General features: G+C 36.4%; 2 protein-coding genes and 1 long non-coding RNA gene across 3 annotated transcripts in view; 2 read left to right on the top strand and 1 right to left on the bottom strand.

The window, feature by feature from the left end:
• The first annotated feature begins 129 nt into the window (after positions 1–129).
• Positions 130–16,713, top strand: LOC124634559 (angiotensin-converting enzyme-like). The gene is made up of 11 exons (XM_047170178.1): positions 130–443; positions 1,174–1,584; positions 1,660–1,821; positions 2,071–2,173; positions 2,569–2,904; positions 7,543–7,789; positions 8,734–8,867; positions 9,922–10,159; positions 12,935–13,033; positions 14,261–14,383; positions 16,071–16,713. Exons 1-11 carry the CDS (start codon positions 432–434, stop codon positions 16,444–16,446), a joined length of 2,241 nt encoding a protein of 746 aa, XP_047026134.1. The 5' UTR covers positions 130–431; the 3' UTR covers positions 16,447–16,713.
• Positions 4,928–5,905, bottom strand: LOC124634560. The gene is made up of 3 exons (XR_006984887.1): positions 5,629–5,905; positions 5,353–5,540; positions 4,928–5,073 (listed from the first exon to the last, which is right to left on the bottom strand). It is a non-coding gene; the product is annotated as an uncharacterized LOC124634560 (long non-coding RNA).
• Positions 16,714–18,183: 1,470 nt separating the features above from the next.
• Positions 18,184–22,286, top strand: part of LOC124634353 (solute carrier family 46 member 3-like) — a 29,944-nt gene continuing 25,841 nt past the window's right edge. Inside the window, exon 1 of the mRNA XM_047169902.1 lies at positions 18,184–18,474. The gene's annotated coding sequence lies outside the window, so the exon portion shown is untranslated. The remainder of the gene's footprint in view (positions 18,475–22,286) is intronic.

The following is a 22,286-nucleotide window of genomic DNA, read 5'->3' as shown; positions in this document are numbered from 1 at the left end:
GATAAACAAACCACGATAATAAGGTGTTAGCACTGTACGATCCGACGTCCGGTCGCACGAGAACGCACCGTGGAGCTATTGAATTGAGGTAGGCATTTCTATGTGGCATAACAATGCGCCCGCGCTTGCAAGCGGGTCGCGCGGCGCGCTCCTACCGTTCTACGTTTTCAAAACAAAACAGCCGTTCAATTGTTCCAATTTGAAAAATCCACCACAAAACGATCAAACATCGCAGTATTCACAAACAACCAGCAACAAGTGAAACAGAGAGTGTGCTGTGCTCGCGTTGTCGTCTCCTAGCGCTGGTTCACGTAACACGATCGCTACAATATTCTACATCAAAGTCTTGAACTGAAAATGTGGTGGGTGCAGTGCTGCGGTTGATATGTGTAGTACAAGTTGACACAGCTGTGGATTTTTCTACCAACACGATGATATTCACAGTGGGTATTTCACGTTTTCGTGCAATTGTTATTCTTACTTTGTTAATTCAATAACATAAGTGTGGTTTCACTAGACTGACCCTACTTGTTAGTGTGTTTCGTGATAAGGCAGGTAATTGGTTTGCCATTAAAACTTCCGTTTATAGTGCACTACTATTTTAAAAGACTGCTAGATAAGTCGAAGTGTTAAAGGCATACTCTTATTAAAACTTTTACTGTAGTGCTTATGGCAGTAGATAATGAAGATAACAATAAAGCATGGTCTTTTTAGTTAAGCCCCTCAAGTCTCATGAGGTCATCTTATTAGATAAATCTGAGTACATCCCACCCACTAAAACTGCAAGCAGATTAAAAAGATAACGGTTCAGATGCTCCTGACCACATTTTACAGGAAGTAGTAATAAAAATGGTCACAAATGTAATACATCAGTTTAGAATTAGTTATCATGAACACCGACTGGCCTACCAGGCGCGATAGACAAGAAAGAGGATACAATCATTATTCAACTACGGTACTGCACTTAGGCTATTGTTGAATCGCTCACACGACATCTGATACGGCACTTACATGTAACATTGGCCTTAAAACTTACCATTGAACTGTAGCGTAGATGATAATGTGTCAGTACTACATCCTGCCTTCAAAGAAGTGTTGTTCGATACACAGACGTTTGTATTGATAAACAATGCATCAGTTGGTAGATACACTATAATGAGTTTGTTGTTACAGCGATTAACATGTGTTCTGATAATAGCTTCAACGTCGATAGCCGTACAGTTTCCACCAAACCCTACGTCAGATATGTCTGCAGATGATAAAGTATCAAAGGGTAACAAAACAGTGGAACTGTCAGAAGAAAGCGGTCATGAAATAGAAACCGATATTGACGAAGGCAAGGAAAAGAAGTTCTTAGATGATGCTATGAGAACTGTATTAGATCCCAATGCGTTAATAGTTAAGACAAATGATATTGTTGAAACATTTAAATACCAATTAGATGAGTTAGATAAGGTTAATAATAGTCTCGATGTATTTATGGACGAAATAGATAAATTAAGTTTAGATGTTTGCAAGACGTCACAAGAAGCTCTTTGGTCATACGTTACTGATATAAATAATGAAGCTAAGAAGAATAAAATGGTAAGAACAACTTTCAAACCAGTAGCTCTATAAAGTCTTTTTTGGGTCTCAATCCATATCGATGATGATTTTCAGGTTCGCATTGCTGCAGAGGAGGACGAAATAAAGAAACAATATTGGAACATATTGAAAAAGAAATATTTAAATGATGAGCAAGTCATGAATGACCCAAAGGTGAAAAGGAAAATAAGAATCATAAAAGAACGGGGCACTAATGTCCAGATGCCACAAAGCAAGGTATACCTACTAGGAAAATCTTACTGTAATGTACCTACTTAAATTTCAGAAAGCATTGAACGGCGCTAAATGCAGTTATACTTTATTTTTGTTTCCGTAAATTGCGTCGCAGTGGGCGTAAAAAGCTACTTTCGCCTTCTTATCTAAAATCAAGTGGTGTTTTTGAGTTACCTTCCTACCTATCTTCGAAGGTAACTTAGACCTGTTTTGATCATGCTATATTTTTGTGAAATGGTTGATTAATTCCAGCAAAGAGAAGAAATAGACACGATGCAAAGGATATGGAGCCGCGTCACTGTTTGTGCCTATAACTCGACTTGCAGCGCGGAAGATTCGGTACGAACCATGAGTGGTCAGTCAGTATAATTTACTTTTTATGATAATTAATAAATACTTAGGGTGGGTTGCACCATGTACGAGAAACTAAGATGTTAACCAAAGCATAATCTGCCGCTACATCATCAAAATGACCAATTGACGGCATTTTGATAGTTGGTTGTCCCCCCTTATAAACATAATCAAATCGTATTCTAATTTTCGTACTGTGCACTTAAATAGACGAAACATTCTGTCACTGATTACCTACGATACAGATATCAGTTATTTAAGTTTTGAATATCATATTGTTATCTATTACTTATTGATTGTTATCAAGTCCAAAAAAAATCTCACCCGTTCAATCTCCTGTCTTAAACTTAACAGAAATCGCAAACGAATTCACTGTTAACAATCCAAACATTTTTCCAGACGTAATATCGATCTTTAAAACAAGCAACGACACAAAAGAGTTGGCTTATTATTGGAAAGTTTATCGCGATACGACTGGAAAGAAAATTCGTCCGATATTCAAAGACTATGTAGTAAGAATGAACAGGGTTGCAGAATCGGAGAACTTTACCGATGCAGGCGATATGTGGCGATATGCTTTCGAAGATGATGATTTCGTTGGAACTGTCGATCGAATCTGGACGGAGATTAAACCTTTTTACGATTTACTACATGGTTATGTTAGAGCAAAATTGAAATTGGTTTACAGAGATCTTTTGAAGAGCAACGATAAACTCATTCCTGCTCATATTTTAGGTAAGTGTGATCTTGTAATATTTACAAGTTTTAGGGTGCCTGATGAATGTTTTGTAGCAATACATATGTCTTCGTGTATTATCGCATTGAAAGGACAATGCTATTCTTTGTATGGAAGTTGGGCTCAAGAGTTGCCCACAGTAACTGCATAGTGTATTATGTTCCATAGGCTTATGATAGGTCCCAGACCGAAATATTTCGAAATCTATCCCAGGAGTCCTGAGAAAAACTGGTTTGACTCTTATTCAATATTACGAAAAATATGCTTACGAACTCTTAACTATTCCACTTTTGTTACCTTAATTGAAATGCATTATAATATTAATCGACAAATACGAGGTATTGAACGAGAATTTTTTTTTACCGACTTCAAAAAATGGAGGAGTTTCTCAGTTCGTTTGCATTCTTTTTACGTAAGTACGTGCATAACTCCGTCGTTTACCAACCGATTTAAACAATCATTTTATTGTTTGAAAGGATTTAGTTTCCAAATGGTTCCTTTGTTATTCGGTCCAGGGTCTGGTGATAGAAACCTTAAAACAATAGGGAACTCTCGGAAATTGTAAGCACATATCGAACAAAAACTTGTCATTCGGGTATGTCTCCGACACCACAAAACTGTGGAGGTTAAGACCTGGGGTGTGATTCACTAAGGCAAAACATCTTTACAACCAAGAAATCATCGTTGTAACATCAGATGAAAACTCGGCGGTATTCATTAGTTACAATTGCGCGATCGTAGCGCCTCAACGATGTTGACGGCGTGACATAGAACTAACATTTGGTGCCAAATGTATGAAAATCGGTATTCAGCAACACGAAACATCCTCGCCTGCAACGACAACCTCGCCTTCGCCTTCGATTTTATCTGTCAAACCGAAAAGCTTGTAAATTGTGGATGTTTTCTTGGATGAAGGCGATTAAAATGTAAGTAAAACAAGTTATTTAATAAATTGCAATGTGAAAATATGTTTTTATGATGATTTGTTTATCGTACTTTAATCCCTGAAACATTTGCGCCTATTTTTAATGTTTTAGATGGCAGTTCGTCTTTCCTGTATGATTTTTCGTTGGAAGAAACTAAACATCATGATAATTAAATAAATAAGAAGTCAGGCCTCCGTGATACGTATTATGGACTAGCTTCTGCCGGCGGTTTCACCCGCATCCCGTGGGAACTACTTCCCGTACCGGGATAAAAAGTAGCCTATAGCCTTCCTCGATAAATGGGCTATCTAACACTGAAAGGATTTTTCAAATCGGACCAGTAGTTTCGGAGATTAGCGCGTTCAAACAAACAAACAAACAAACTCTTCAGCTTTATAATATTAGTATAGATTTACTAACACTAACTACTGATAGAAACTATAATAAGATTGACTGAAGAACAGATTCGACAGTTGAAAGATTTCCTGAGATTTCCCCTTTCCTAAGAAAGGCGAATCGTCGAGGAGGAATTAGCAACCGCACCAATATATTACACTTAATCAATATAATATAAATCATCATACAGTACAGTGGATAGGTGCCTAAAACTTACTGTCCATCCACCTTTTGCAGGTACTGTCAAATTTTTTGTTAGTGGGATTTAAGTACCAAATAATGCTATGTGACATTGCAAGAACAATGTCTCACAAGCATCTGCCTCAAGGACTCAACAATATACATTAGATGCCATCAACCATCCAGATATTATTGATAAGTACGAGGTAGGTAAGAAGCAACTGTGACCCGGTTGATAAGCAAGCCGGACTCTAGCAGTGACTTGGACAGTGGATGTCATGCTAGAAGTTATTTAATAAACAATACTATGTAGACACCTTCTAACAATACATATGTATTTTACCTGTGTATGTTAAATAGTAATATAAACATTTTTAACATTACACAATAGTGTGCAGGTATCAAAGTAATTTTTATAAAAATACTGAACTTTTCTGTAATCATGAATTAATAAAACAATATTTTAATTCATCATGTCTATTTATTATTTTGTATTTTATAATGAACATGCGTTTATTTCTAAATTCAGATTCCAAAACATTCTCCTTGCATAATAGAATGTATTTTTAACTTGATTACACCAAGTTCTGGCAAATTCTTCATGTTGGCTCGCAGCTGCAATAGAACTGGACTTCCTCTGAACTGCTCCTTTTTGTCCTTCCAGTACTGTAACACAAGCAAAAATTATATGGTGTACCTAATATATAAAATAAATAGAACAACAATTTGCTTGGTGTGGTTTAACTTTCAGTTGCAATTTCAAATGCCTTTATGATTGAATTTGAAGGATAGAGTAAAGTCATTGTATTTGCCTGCTGTCAATACTAATTTAGTACCTAATACATACAAAACACAATGTATAAGAGTACCTACTATACTTACCATGATTCAATGCAACGGTAAACACACACTATATAGGTTCATAAATGATTATTGTTTACTAACCTTACACCACTGCTCCAAAATTTTCATACACCCACTACTTCACTGTTTAGGGCTGTTGTTTTCGGATCATGCATGCATGCTCGCATTCGCAGTACGAGCATGGCCCATCATAATCAAACATGGTTTACTTTCCAAAAAGCTTACTAGCTCTTCCAGCTGACTCAACGAAGGCAGTGCGTTGCGAGATACTAAAAGATAAATATTTTAGTTAATAGACGTAGTTCACAAAGACTGTATTGTATATTAAAATATAAATGTTACGTATTGTGTACTTACTTTCGATAGTTTTGGCACCAAACTAAAACACAGGACAAGTAGAATGCCGTTGGCTATGGGTACAACTTTTTTTAAAGTCCACTTGACCGCTTAAAGCCATTTGGAGCTTTGAAATCTCGATTCTCGTATTTAAATAAATAAACTTATAATCTAGTTATGAGCAAAATGTTTGTTTTGGTTTTGAAGTTTTGAAATGACACAGACTATATATTATACTACATAACCTTATAACAAATGTCAAAGATTTGAGTCATTATTTTCTATATCGAAAATGATATAATTAATTAAATATTCGTTGCATAACGAAAAGAATGTGTTTTAAACATACATATTATGCATTTACATTGACTTAAAATGTCGAAATAACCCCAAAAAACGTTAGTCGAGATTTTCTCGATTATACTTTAAATGGAATTTTGGCAACACTGTAAACATCTTAGCCGTCATCGTTGTTCGTCAGATCGTCGACGAGTTTTTTTGCTTAGCGAATACGGTTTTTATCAACGTTGTTTTTAAAAGCGATGTCTACGATGCGACATCTGTGAACTCGTCGTTGTTAGCATCGATGATGTGTTTGTTACAGAATCGCATGGCTGACCTGACGATTAAGACGACAGTGAGACGAGGGAACTCCTCAACGGTATCTATTTACTACCTCGTGTTCGAGCTTATTTTATTCGTCTTGATAACATTTTTTCATTGCCATTATGGATATTAATTGCATGACTCTACACGAACTTAGGACTGATTGTGGTAGATAGAGACTGAAAAGGAAGAGAAACAACAATTACCTTTAAACGTCTATTTCTGTTTTTTTATCCTGTTAACAGTGAAACCACTAACTATCTGAATGTTATTTCAAGAAAAGAGGTTGTTAGGTTTGTGGCTGCTTAAAATGGCTTGCTAACAATGGCTGGCTAACATTAGAACCGGTTTTTCTCGGGACCTCTGGGACCGATTTCTAAAATATTTGGATTTCGTATTAACAGTGAAGTAAAGAACCTATTCTAACCATTCCCTCTACTGGGCAAATGGCTTGGGCTTTATAAAGTGACTGTTCAAGTTTAACATTAGAACCGGTTTTTCTCGAGAGCTCTGGGACCGATTTCCAAAATATTTAGATTTCGTGTTAGCAGTGCAGTAAAGAACCTATTTCGACCACTTTCACTACTGGGCAAATGGCTCAGGCTTTGTTAAGTGACTATCTATGGAGAACATTTGAACCGGTTTTTCTCGGGACCTCTGGGACCGATTTCAAAAATATTTGGATTCCGTGTTAAGATTGAAGTAAGGAATCTATTTTAACAATTTCCACTACTGGGCAAATGGCTTGGGCTTTATAAAGTGACTGTTCAAGTTTAACATTAGAACCGGTTTTTCTCGGGACCTCTGGGACCGATTTCCAAAATATTTGGACTTCGTGTTAACAGTGAAGTAAAGAACCTATTCTAACCATTTCCACTTCTGGGAAATGGCTTTGGCTTCATAAAGTGACTGTTCAAGTTTAACATTAGAACCGGTTTTTCTCGGGACCTCTGAGACCGATTTCCAAAATATTTGGATTTCGTGTTAACAGTGCAGTAAAGAACCTATTTCGACCACTTTCAGTACTGGGCAAATGGCTCAGGCTTTGTTAAGTGATTATCTATGGAGAACATTTGAACCGGTTTTTTTCGGGACCTCTGGGACCGATTTCAAAAATATTTGGATTTCGTGTTCAGAGTGCACTATGGAACCAGCTGGAACTACTCCCACTGCTGGGCAAACTTTGAGCCCAGACCCTGGCATTGTCCTTTAGAGTTTTGTTTAGAGCAATACGCTTCTTGTTCTGTTTACTCTGTGTTTTATATCAGTAGCGTTTTATTGGTTGTTTATTATTGATTTTTAAACGACATATCTAACGAACCATTTCAGGTAACCTATGGGCTCAAGAATGGCAGGCCATCTACCCAAAAGTAGTGGCATATGCTGATCACATGAGACCCAAGCTGCCTGCCAATGAGACCTTACATTCCAAAGATCTGTTTGACGCAGTTGATGAGTTCCATCAATCTCTTGGGTTTGAGAGTGCTAAGGATTCCTACCAAGATATAAAAGAAACAATGGCGACGGCCAATTGCTTGCCATCTAGCCATGATATGTGTGATGGTGTTAATTACAAGTAAGTTGACCTAAATACTTTTATTGTGTAAGCCTTTTGATTTGGGGTTATCTACTGAGTTCTACGTGGAATACTCGAATGATTGATGAACCTTTACTTATGAGTAAAGGATTATTTAAAGTTAGTATGTACGATTAGTTCAGTTTCATCCAGTTCTTGTCTAGACCCAACTATATTTGTTCTTCCGTATTATGTCATAAGTATGATGTACATAGAAACAATATTTGCAAGTCATGATTTTTGTTCATATCCGACATAGAAGGGTAAAAGTTAACCTTTACATTTAACTCGACCTTCGATTGGACAGTGAGTTCTATACAGATACGATTAATTTATATCTGTTTGGCAACACGTGACTATGCTTGGCAGTATGAAATGTCTATTTAATTTAAAACTTTTTGCGCGAAAACTTTTTTACTAGTACTGCTTCATCACGTGCTTCGTTGTATAGTGAAGGGATTTTTTCAGCTTAGTTCTTTTTGCGGTTTTTGATTGAATCTGCAGTCAAATATGTGACTCCTTCATAGAAATGTATATTTTGATTTTATAAATCTTATACCTATGCAGTAGATTTACCTATACTTTGTGGCACATACGCCTTGTCATTGAATTTTACAAAAACATTTGAATGCAACACTTTGCTTTGTAACTAACTATACTTCGCAAAAGGACGAATATTACGCCTGGGTTCACAAACATCGTCAACGATTTCCACACAACATCGTTAACCATATTTCAAACAAATAATTATATTCTTTTCTATTCTATGTATTTGATATGTGAAGAAAATATGAGAGAAATAAATAATTATTATTGTGGATTTTAAATGAAGTACTGGTGAGGAATGCAGTCAATCTCCCAGTTAATATGATATCACAGGAATACCATACTATACTGTTTGTTTATACACATGTTTATAAAGAAATTATTTTATTGTTCTCTAGAATAAAATGGTGCGGAGACAAGGTGACGGATGTTGTCGTTGGCCTATCCCGAGCTGCAAGACTTTTAGGACACGTTCAGTATTTCAAGCATTACAGGAATCTTCCTCCATTGTACAGAGACGGGCCAAATCCAGGTAATTGATGATCGTTTTTGTTACCTACAGTAAAAAGCTAATGTAAACAGGTCAACAGAATCAGACACAATTAATCTATTTAACAATTATGTTGAGTGAAGTAGAGTGGAATAAAGCCTAATTGCTTATGACAAAAATAAATAAATAACGCAAATAAAATAACATAAATGAATAAAAAATACTTTCAGGCTTACATAGCCAGTTTATTGATCAAGGGTATTTTTCATCTGGATGCGTGATATAGTTCCCGAGGTATGCAGATGAAACCACTCGTAGAAACTAGTTAAAGGGAAAAGTATGACTGTTATAAATAACTAAGCTTCCGAAATTGATACCTTATCAGATACTTCATGTTGTTATTGTTGAAGTACTTACTTTAAGGACGTTAAGTTCAACAATACGAAGTCGATGACAAATCTCATATGACACATACAAGTTTATCAATTCGGATGCAGCCACAATAGTTTCGTTATCAAAATTACTCGGCGGCAATATCTACTCACTTACCTTTACTATGTGCTTAAAACTTAGTTGACTTGAACCTTCTTATAAGTTTAGGTAATGCTGAGAGCAACAAATTGAACATTATGAAAATAATTTGTATTTTCACATATTTAAGCCATCCAAAGTTCAGGGATAGTAATTGATAAATAGAATGCCATTGCGGTTAGCATCGTGCTTTTTGAACAGGAATCTGGATTAACGGAATATTTTACGGTTTCGAAGCTTTATATTAATTGCAATGCTTTAAGTTCATGTTTTGCTTTAATACACGATAAAACAGACAGTAAAATTTGAAAGCGTAGCTCGAACTGTGAAGGGCTTGCTTACATCTAATATTAATTTGCTGGCATTGACAAAAAAATCAATCTAATTTTTGACAGAGGTTTTACATTATCACAAAAAATGTGTCAACCCGCCCTTCAATTAGAATGCCAAATTGTTTTTGAATGTTGGTACCCACAACCTTTACTTGACCTCTCAAGGATCAAAGACGTGATTGTTTTACAAGATAAACAAATATGATAAACAATTAATTACTTACGTATTCAAGCGTTCCACGATGCAATCTCCGACATCGTCGCCGTTCAGTTGACCTCGCCTGAACACTTGATGACCTTGAACTTGGTGAAGGTTGAAACGGGTCCCGAAGTGACCTTGAACCACCTTCTCTGGGTCGCGTTGGAGAAGTTCCCGCTGATGGCTTACGCTTATGTCTTGGATAAGTGGAGGTGGGATGTATTTGGGAATAGCAGCTTGGAGGATTGGAATCAGCATTGGTGGGATCTAAGGTTAGTACCTAAATTTAGTTCATAGTAAATTCTTTCAGAGAAGCTTATTTGGTAAGTACATAGGTATATACAATTCTTCGGGACAAGTACTAGGTATATCTTCACTAAAAGTTAATTTAATTATAGTCAACAAAGTGAAGGATCATACTTATATAGGTTATCACTATTTACTTTAAAGTTTCGATATATTCTTTAGCGACAAAGCCAACCGTTTCTGACTACACGAGCAGGTACCTACTTTCTTCACGACATAATATAACTGTATAACGTGACATTTAATGTCACGTTAGTCGGTTGATTACAATAATACTATTCGACATTTGAGATTTAAATGATTTCTTCATTTTTCAAACAATTCATCAAGCTTGCATTGCATACTAATTAACAAAATCTACATAAATAACACAAATAACGCTTATAAATAAATTAATTATTAAAATGAATTAATACTCGCTCGAATTGGGTTAATACTCGCTTATGTCGATAATATTTTATAAGAAAAAAAAAAATTGGGAATGTTATGTAGGTACCTAACCAATACCTGTAAAACTCGGTCAGATCTTCGATTTGATTTAAAGTAATAATTATGCAAATTCATGGTAGTTAATTACTAGATCAATTTTTTCAATCAAGACGCGGTACTTTATTGAAATGCAAAAAAGAGGTATGACAGAGTGCTTTTCCTTTATCTAAGACTAAGAGTACTTTATAATTTTTTTTTGTCACTAAGTATCTGCTGAGAAAAAAGGGTGTACGTCAGCATCATCTGCCTAGACTTTTCCCAGCTATGTTGAGGTCTGCTTCTAGTCTAACCGGATGCAGCTGAGGACCAGTGTTTTACAAGGAGCGTACAAGCGGAAGAATCAAAAAAGCTTGTAATGACAGAGAACTTATCAAAGTTATAACTCTCTGTTTAAGTTTTTATGTGATTCGTCTTGAAGTCAATACTAGTATATATTCTCGCCTGTAGGCCTTGTAAACATTGTTTTCACTCGATTTATTCAACGATCGAGTACATGAGGTCATAAGGATAAATACAGGTAAAATCATGTATGGTATTTGGTAACAGATGTTGAGTAAATTGTAGACCTTGTATAAAAAGTTATAGCCAAGCAAATATCAAGAAGAATTAAAGTCTTGCATGATCAGGCTAATTTAAGATATATGCAAATAATTGATGAGAGACTAGATTTCCTCAGAATTCAATTGCCTAATACAAAAATAAACTGCAACAAAAAACAGGTTTATAGACCTAGAATAGATCCTTCATGAAGAATAGAAGAAATAATTTCACATCACTTTTTTGCTAACAAATACCTACCTATTTTAAATCAATGCACAATCATCCTCTTGCACTTACCCCCATTTTATTAGGCGAAACATGTTTCAACTTTCTATTCTCTTCTATATGCCGTCACCATCTCACAAGTGACATTGTTAGTGCAGTCATTGAAGCATTATTGCTCCGATTTTTTTTACTGTGAACCGATTTGCATGAAATTTTAAGGTAAGGTGGCAACCACCCCCAGGGGGGGTGGCGGAGTTCAAATCACTTTCACTTTTGAAGTTAAGGGTAAGATGAACCTAATTCCAAAATTTCATGCAAATCGGTTCAAAGTAAAAAAAATCCGAGGTTAGACCGTATTTTTCGCTTCAATGACTGCACTATGTGAGATAACACAAATGCTTCATCAGATGCATTAAAAAAAAACAGCTACATGTTTTCGCACAAACTGGTTTCCCAAACAAGGCTTTACTAAAAACAGATGCCAAATAACTGCAAAACTGCAATTACTAATTCTAATCATACGTCTAGGTAGTGATTGCTTATTAGCAAGTCAAATCATGTGTCTATGATCCATTTATAGGCACAAGTTAACTGTAAACTTACCTGTATATCTCCTTATCTCTTCGCGGCATTGCGTAGGACTAGGTCGCTGGCCGTCTGTAAATATATTTTTAGCTTACACAGCTTATAAGCTTAGATGAAGAAAGGAACAATAGATACTGCATGTGGAAAGTTCCTAAAGTCTAACCGCTATTCAAAGCAATGTACGTATCAATCAGCCAGTATGTCAAACCAGACATAACAAAAAAGATAAGTCTGTGGCACTGCTTCAAATGAAGGATTACTATAATATTTGAAGTCAGAAGCCTTAAATTAATCCAACAGATTTTATTAATTCAGTGCTTCATTTGAGATCAATCCAACATGATAAAATGATTTTATCAACGCAAGGGAGATATGCGTTAAATGGGACGAATAGCAGTATCCCTTATAAGGCGGGTTGAATTACGGTCCCTGGTATACGAATCATCAGTTTCGTCCTACTCGTAATGTCTGATTAACATAAGTCTAACACTATAATGACCTCAATATGCTTAGGATAAAATTAGAGCTGTACAAATTAGGTTTTTTTTGGATTTGTCTCGGGTAGCCCTACCATCATAGCACGAAGTGCTTCTCACACGTGAGACCATAATCTTAAACAATATAGGTACGACAGGCGTATAGAAAACTACTAATTTTACAAATGAAAGTTCGTATGTTTGTTTTATACATGCAGGGATATTTTTCCGTTTTCACACTAAAATTACTCAATGGGTGTCGATGTCCTTGGTTGCGCGAACAGAATAGATTGCTTGAATCTACTATCAAACACTGCTTGAAACTTGCGTCTAATTCTTAATAATCCTCTACATTAAGTACCGATTAAGTTAAACATTTAAATACATAGTTTGCTGAAATCAATATAACTTAACCCTTATTTCCAGAATTAAAGAGACTGGAGTGTCACCCCCAGTACCTAGGAATGAAACCGACCTAGATCCAGCAGCTAAGTACCACGTTGTGTCCCACGTGCAATACATTACGTAAGTATGTACACTTAGGGTGCATCTACACGGTACATTTAGATGGAGCAAGTCAACACTTGCAACCGACAAGTGACAAGAGCATGCGGCTCGGTATACTGCTTTGGTACATGCGAGAGTCGCTGGACCAGCACGTTTTTGAAATGCCTGTAACCTGCGCATCTGCCTCAACATGCTCAAGTTTCTTGCACCGTGTAGATGCATCCTTAGTTATACATGTAAGTACTTGTTAGTGAAAGTGCTAATGAGTGGAAATACGTGATGTAGGAAGACAATGACTAAACAATGCCTTTAGTTACGAACCCTTTGACTTTAGACAGAGATCTAGCAGTGTTATGACCGATAGATATATCTTTAGTAGGTATAGTTGACAAATATTTTGCACTTTTCTTTTCAATATTTTACCTACATGTCAATGAATGAATCATGAGATCTTGATACAGTAACTTAGTTTGCTTACCTATACAGTCACATTAAATCCTATCGCATATACTTTATGATATTCTATGGCGAATTGTAAAAAAATAACCTAATCCATTCAGCGGTTTAACCACAGGAGTCATTTTTCGTTTTTATAAATTACAACATCATGTGTAAAGCAAAGATAAAGTTAGGAGTATCGAATGTTTTGATCACCTGACAGCTGTCAGTTTTCAAGGGAGAATTTCAGTTGCTTGTAATGACTGACTTTTATATGGTGTTCTAAATTTCACACATTTTTATTCTATTTACTTTGTTTGAAAATTTCATTTTTTTATTTTTACGTATTTTTGTTTTTTCTTTGTGTTAATCGACATATATTAACCAGTACATTAACGCATTTCATTTAATGTGATTATGAACGACACACCCGATATATATAATAACACCTTGTACAGTCAGCCATGACTAGTTTTTTATCAATTTCTACCGCAGCTTTAGATTTTCTTTGGTTGTCATATAGTAAAGTAGCATTAGTGAGCGAAAATACTTTAGGGTCGTAAATTTTCCAAAGATAAGGTATGAAATAAGAGATGAAGAATTTGTTCAGGAAGCAGCGATGATTTTTCTATTTGCCTTATCCAACACACCTCCAAATATTTACATTCCACTTGATAAGCTCATTGTTACTGTCACCAATATCATAAAAGTTATCAATGAGGTCTTGACTCACCTCTGTAGTGACAGATAACAGTTTTTCAATTATCATGAATCACGACTGAAGAAAATTATCTTTTATTTTTTCAGGTATTTGATATCTCACGTGCTTGAGTTCCAAATCCTGCTATCTTTGTGTAAAAGGGCGAATCATACAGGACCTTTACATGAATGTTCGATATATGGTGTGAAGGAAGCAGGAAAACTTCTCAGGTACAGTCTAATTAAAATGCATGGGAAAATAATATCGTTTAACTCTTTGTTAGCCAAGGATGTGGATGGCGTAATGCGGAGATGTGCTGCTAGTACCCACTTATGTACTGTTTATAGTTTTTATTATGCACCTTGATTACGATGTTTTATTGTAGTTGAGGTAATACACGTTATTCGCGACCTTAGATAGGACTTGGTTTGATACTAATGGCCATAACTTTAAGGATTAGCTAAAGCTTCCAATTCTATATGCCTCTCCATTTATTTTAGGGTTTTTGAAGTCCCAAAAAATAAAACGGCGAGGCCTTTTTTTATTTATTTATATATATTTTTTTTAACGACGTCAAAAATCATCAAATGTACCCCTCCCGCTGTGGGTTAGCAGCGGTGAGGGAGTGTCAGACTCTTACTGACTAAAAACCGTCGTGTTCCGTCATAGGCCTTTTATGTACCAGGGCCGCGGTATCTCTTTCGAACAACCCGCAGCCTTAGCCCTGCTGGGCCCCGCTGGGGTTGCTGACATCTCTTTGAGGAGCGCGTGGAACAACGCGGGCCGTCGACACGGGTCTGTCGTCTAAGCAGACAGAGGGACAATGAGCTACCCGAACTCACCGCCCACAGACCCACGCCTACGGTGGCCGGGAGTCATCTCGCGACACTCGGCGCCCATGGTGTCTACCTGGTCCAGCGCGGCGGCCGGGATGAGAGATGCGAACTCTCTGGCGTTCCGCCTCCTCCTTCTCGAGTATGACCGCTTCGCAGAAGGAGACGACGGCATCCCATTCCCTCTCGCCCCGGACCACGGCCTACCAGGGCCGGACGCGAGAGGTCGCCGCCGCCCAAAGCCTCGGCGAGAAACGGCGAGGACTTATTGCTATTTTAGCTAACAGAGTTACTTTTGCCTTCATTTTTGTCTTACTTGCAATAATAGGTAATTTTAATAAATTGGTCCTCTCTTTTTATTGTCTCTATTAACTTTGTACACTACATATGTATGTTGCTGATCATAAAACTAGACGATATTACTGGTTCGTTAATTTTATCTTTTCCTTGTTCAAGTACAAGTTAAATCTGATAAAATTTCGACTTCTCAGAACTTAAAGTATCATTAATATTATGCTGATAGTGACTTTGAGGTTTTGGGTTTCTGAAGTCCATGTAAAAACTAAGTAATGGAACGTTTCTCACACATTATTACATGTATTTCATCAAGGAATCCCCGTGGTGACAAAGCGTTATGCAGTACTAATTTGGAAAACCAACAAACAAAAGCTATTTTTATCATGAGAGCAATTTTTTTGTCAACAAAATAGATTAAGACGGATTTTTTAAGAATTTGGGGAAAACGTGAAGATTCTGCTTATTAGGGCTACACGGAAACAGAAAAACCATCACAAGTAACTATTTTAATATCATACGCGATCCTGATCTTTGATCCTTAATGCTATAAGAGGCAGATAATGTTGTCATCACTTTTATTACCTATGCTCATTAAAATTCAGAAAACCTATCCTATTGACGTCAGCATGCGAGGGTTGTACTATATTTGGTTACATTAAGTAGGACTAACGTAATACCAAAATGGTAGGTGTCCCAAAAACTTCTACGTCTTCGTTGATTATCCCAATCATGATAAAATCAAATGAAAGTTAGCAAATATAAGTACTAAAACTCATATTTCTTTCAGTGACGGAATGGCTCTTGGCGCAAGTGAAGACTGGAGAACAGTCCTTCAAGCTATAACAGGCGAATCAGAACTCTCAACAGAAGGCATACTCCAGTACTTTTCAGAGCTCCAAAAATTCCTCCAAGAAGAAAACATTAAACTTGCAATGCTAAGTGAAGGCGATATGGATCAGAGTGCACCAATCATTGTAGGCGCCATAGTGGTGCTGTTAACTATACTAATAATAGTACTTTACTGTGTAAAGAAACACGATGTTGGAAGCAAAGTGTTTTCCGTTTGCGGTTTAAGTAAAAATGGCTCTTTGGACATAGTGACGAACGAACTTCCACAAGGGAAAAGCAATGAAGTCGATGGTATAAGTGAAGATAAAGTCTAAAATACAACTTAGTTAAGATCTGAATGTGATTATGTTAATGTTTGTATCTTAAGTGAAAGTATTTTAAAGACATAGGACAGGACCAATAGAGATAAGACAAACAATTATTTAGAAGTTATTGTGCCAGTGATATCAACAAGTTATGATTTGATTACATAATAAGATTAATTCCAATATGTATTTGCGTTAAAGTTTCGGATTATTGTTTTATCAATAAGTTTTATGCCATGGGTATGTTATATTATACGATTAAATTTTATTGAATGACTGGATACTTTCATTGTCCTTATTGCTTGACACACTAACCCTCAAAACTAATCATCCATCTTCTTATTTCGTAGTGCTTCTATTTACATCGATTTTGACACATCATTCCACAGTGGTCAAAATCCTGATTTTGAGAACCAGTTTTCCCAAAAATGTTTCATTACTTTTGGCAGTTAGCACAAACTTTTTTAGCAGGTATAGTGAAAAATCAAGGAAATAACAACGCCTGTAGAATTAAAAGCAAACAAACAGGAGCAGAGAAGGCTCTGGTTGTGGCCGACTGGCCGCATTATACCGTGTACCACATCTGATGAATAGTCTAGAAACAGTAGTTTAATCGGTCGCGATTGACATCCGTCAATAGGTGCTCAAACAAGTTGATATATTCTGAAAGATATGAATTTTCTACTTTTAGTGTTTTATATTTACGACTTTATAGTATGAGTTGCTTTATTGTAATTTCATTGACATTGTTCAACTGAAAGACCATCCAAACCAGACCTTAATTAAATAAGATCGTGTTTTGTCTTTTATTTCTCAGCACCTTTTTACGAACTTACTATGGAGAGTTTAAGGTGGAGGGGCAGAGGTAGACCGAGGAAAAGATGGATTAATTGCCTGAAAGAGGACATGAAGCAGAAATAAGTGGATGTAAGTATGACGTCTGACAGAGAAGAATGGAAGAAAAAGACATGTTGCGCTGACCCCAAATGACTTGGGAACAGGGCAGGAAGATGATGATGATGATGACTATGGAGAGTTTATGGTAATTATTGCTGTAAATGTGAAGTCAATATTATGGTCGACGTAACCTAATAAAGTACCTTGTAATGTCCTACACTAAATAGACTGTGGCGATTGTCGTTATCAAATTACAATTTACTTAGCAGGGACACCGCAATAATATGTCATGGTCTGACAATCTCAATCTTTTAGGTTGTTCTATTTAATTAATATCTGAAGCAAGGATACTTCAGTATAAATATTTACAGCACATAGTACGTGGTTGAGTCTAAACTGCGAATAAATTGACAAAATATGGCCGTGAGCGTCAGAAAAATCTAGGAATTGAATTAGGCAGTAAATTATATCGAAATTGGTGAGCACCAGCGTAAAGCTCAAATCGAAGATAATAACGTATGTGATTACTGCAAATGTGAACGTAACTACCAGTCCATGGGTCAGGGACAAAATATTTTTTATTTGGAATTGCATTTACTTAATACCAGTCTAGTAAAATCGCGGAACTTTTAATACAGTTTTACTGGGAAATAACAGTACTTTTCCGAATTTATTGAATGATGTTACTGTTGTCAGAATGGATATTAAACAATCGATCGTTCCTCGAGTTCGTATAAGCAAATGATTGCTATTGACGGCCAACGAAGTCCGCGACTGGCTGTGGACATCCGCTCGTAGCCGACTTGTCGAAATGGTTAAGAATGTGAGCCGGTGTGAACTAACTGCAATCACCTAACCGTTACCGCTTGTGACGAACGCGCGCACCTAGGATCGCGGCGCAGGAGTTCGCGCGCGATTTGCATATATTCAAAAATCGAACGCTGCGACTGTTACACGAATTGATGTTTTAAAATAAATAAATATTAAAATTACTTTCGATTTTTAAAAAAACGAAATATAAATAAAATTTTAAAGGACTTTTTAATAGACGGTACAATAACAAGAAACACGCAAAGGCCACAACAAATGGGGCCTCAGTGAAGTGATGATATATGGTTGTGAATAAGTTTTAATAAAAAGGTAAGTTTTAGTTTGAAAACTTTTTAGTTTTATATGCAAAAAAAAACTAAATAAAAATAATTTACCATAAAAGATTTCCTTCAAAAACAGTTTCTATTGATTATCGGATTGCGATAAATATAATTTATGTTATGTCAGGGGTTGTTTTGCATGAACTGGTACTAAAATTCAACTTTTCTGCATAGTAACAGACAAAAGCCAGTCCTAGACAAAATCAAAACAAATACCTCTGACAAAATTACTTCCTCAGCAATTTGCGACCATTGTTGCAGTTTTTTATCTCCACAAACACACAATAGTAATGAAAAACTGGAAATGAAATAACTACTGATAATTATCTCAATTTGCAGACTTCATACAATATTATTACCCACTTTTATGCGACAAAGAGTTAATAACTATATTTATTTATCTGAACCTAAAAAAAAACCTATTCTATTTAATAGTTTCCAGATTCGAATCATAAAATTTACGCTTACCTACATAATTTTGATTTATACAGGGTGTGTCGTTCACAATCACATTAAATCCTATCGCATATACTTTATGATATTCTGTGGCGAATTGTAAAAAAAATAACCTAATCCATTCAGTGGTTTAACCACAGGAGTCATTTTTCGTTTTTATAATTTACAACATCATGTGTAAAGCAGAGATCAAGTTAGGAGTATCGAATGTTTTGATCAGTTGACAGCTGTCAGTTTTCAAGGGGGAATTTCAGTTGTTTGTAATGACTGACTTTTATATGGTGTTCACATTTTTATTCTATTTACTTTGTTTGAAAAATTCATTTTTTTATTTTTACGTATTTTTCTTTTTTCTTTGTCTTAATCGACATATATTAACCAGTACATTAACGCATTTCATTTAATGTGATTGTGAACGACACACCCGATATAAGCGTGTGTTAAAAATACATGTTTGCTTTAAAATTCATGTTACTTACATTTTTTGATATCTTGAACTGTTAAGTAATTCCATTATAATACGTTAACGTCAATTACATGCAAAAGATTCACACTAACGTCTTTTGTTTATTTTCGTTTTCAGTGAATATTGTTCTAAGCCAAGAAACTTAAATAAATCAGTTGGTAGACAAGACAAGACAGTTTTCAGGTTCATTCCCATACAAAATCACATTGAAATCAATTTTATTAAATAGAAAGCAAAACAAACTAATTCACATAAGTATTATATTCTAGCATTCTTAGAGTACCCACACACGGCAAACTTTTAGTCGGCCGATAGTTTGTTTGGGCTCAATACGAAGATGTGGTAGTACGCACATTACAAAGATCAGGTATTTAGCCGGTGTCAGACCGACTGAAAACTTTTGTTACGAATCAAGATTTTCTTAATAAAAATGTTTGCCAACCATCGGGTAGTTGTAAGCCCGTGTTAAGTCTGCAGTAACATTGTTAAAAAAAATCAAACAGGTGTTACAGGTATTTAATAATCATGATATCCATAGTACAGTTAATTTTGTATCGGATGTAATAAGTGACCTACCCCCCAATTACATAGTTAAGACAAAAGAAGAAAAGATAAGGCGTTAATGCAGTAACGAGTTGTTAGTCATAGACAGTTAAATTGAAGATGTTTTCAGAAGTAAGGTTAACTACCTATTTTAACTGGACACCGAACAGCGCGTAATTCGTTTGAGATTGTCGCATAACTGCGTTACAGCGTGTTCACACCAGCAGTATTTTCGCGCGACATCGCTCGATTCGTGCGGGTATAAACAATTAACAACCACCCAGTGGTATAATTGTTTGTGGACACAACACAATAACACACATCACAACAACAATAATCTGCAAAAGACCGCGAGTGTGAAAGCACTGTATTCATTTATCAATAGTGTGATACCTACTGAATAACCCAGCTGTATACTTTAAACATATATACTGTAATATATACAAATAATATGTATATATATATAATATGTATACTGTATTCTTTTTAAGTATATCTTGGACACCAATGGCTAATAAAAAGGTGAAGGAAAACATCTTGAGGAAATCTGGACTATATAGTCTGAAATCACCAACCCGCATTGAGAAATCGTGGTGATTAATGCTGAATCCTTCTCCGTGTGAGAGGAGGCCTGTGCCCATTAGTGGGACGATAAAAAGGTTGTAACATACTTTAAATATCTGTAAAAACCTACAACCTTCAGTATGACAATATTAGCAACCCTGCCTATCAAAAAATATTGTACTGTACCAAAATCGTGTTTGAGTCTATCCTTTGAGTCTACTTATTGCTAGCAGACAGTCAACCGCAACTTTGTTTAATAACATAGCGATGGTTCATAGATACTGTGTATTCACTGGCAGTGTTTAATTTAACCATCTGCAAAATAAACTAGGCTGGATAATGATGGAAGGACAATCAAGTACTTTCAAAACACGCTAGAAGCGTGTCACGCTCACTAGTGCTTATACAATCACACGTGTTATGGCCTGGTGACTAGCACTGTGTTTTGTACAGGATTACATGTGTAAAAAAATTACCTTCAGTGAAGTATGAAAGTTTTGGGAAATTTTGCTGACTGTGGAAGGTTATTTCCATGTACATTTAATGAATGATGAATATTTAGACTTAATGAAAATATGACTTTTTAAAAAGAGTTAAAATATTTATTTTCTACAATAAATATCGGTGAATATACTTGGTCAATGTCGTGACATAATCGAGAATTGTTTTTGAATTCAGACCAAGAACCAATTGAAATATATGTTTTTCTAAACGTTTTAATAAATTACATTAATCCTACTAATATTATAAACGCGAAAGTTTGTATGTATGGATGTTTGTTACTCTTTCACGCAAAAACTACTGAATGGATTTTAATGAAACTTTACAATAATATAGCTTATACGCCCCGCAGGGCATCTGAGCCCCGCAGGGCATCTAAGCCCCGCAGGGCATCTGGGCCCCGCAGGGCATCTGAGGCGGATGACGGGGAGTAGCGACCCCGCGGGGCTATATATCCGAGTGCTCCAGGGAGAGTATACTGTCCCCCACCTCCGGCTTGCCGGAGTGAAGCATGACGGGGGATAGGTCTCCCGCCTCTTGGCTTGCCTTCATCGGCCGGTCAGAGTGGAGTCGCTAGAGCAAGGTTAGTCCTGCTCGGAGGGTAGGTGCCTCGTGGTAAGTGGCGAGTGGGCCGGTGATGCTGGACCCACAGGGAGCGCGTGATCTGCGTTTAAAGTCCGCCGAGGTATCCTCACCCTTCTCAGCCGCTCATGTCCCTGTTGCCCTCTTGTTGCTTTTCAGTGACTGATTCCCGGGGGTCCAGTAAGTGAGTTGGCGAGTCTCCACCTGCCATTTTAACATGTATTTAATACATTGTCATCGGCAGGTGCCATAGTTCCCGTAGTTTCCCCATTCCTAGTCCATTAGCATCCCATCACAATAGCCTAAGTAGTTTTCATCCATAGTTAGCAATAGTTTAGCACAGAACCGGGGATTGTCCTTGGGAACATTTCTATAGTGTATACAGGGATAATCGTCGGTTTTGTGTTACCATTTCATTAAAGTTGTCTCAAAAGGGCTTCAGCGTGTTGGCTTCGGCCCCACGTTCGCCTTCCAAAAATCCGGGACTCTGTAGTCCCGAGGTCAGAAAGAGACATACAAAAAAAATAATATAGCTTATACATCAGAATAACACATAGGCTACAATTTGTAAACATATTGTTCGAAATACTAAACCTGCGCAGACGAAGTCGCGGGCACCAGCTAGTGTTTGAATAATTAACAAAAAAATTAACAGTAAAATACGTCAATTTTATTTTTCAGAAATGTAT

Source organism: Helicoverpa zea, chromosome 11 (genome assembly GCF_022581195.2).
Source record: "Helicoverpa zea isolate HzStark_Cry1AcR chromosome 11, ilHelZeax1.1, whole genome shotgun sequence".
In the NCBI taxonomy this organism is placed as follows: domain Eukaryota; kingdom Metazoa; phylum Arthropoda; class Insecta; order Lepidoptera; family Noctuidae; genus Helicoverpa; species Helicoverpa zea.
Note: the sequence above shows the minus strand (reverse complement) of the source record. Positions and strands in the feature narration are given on the sequence as shown.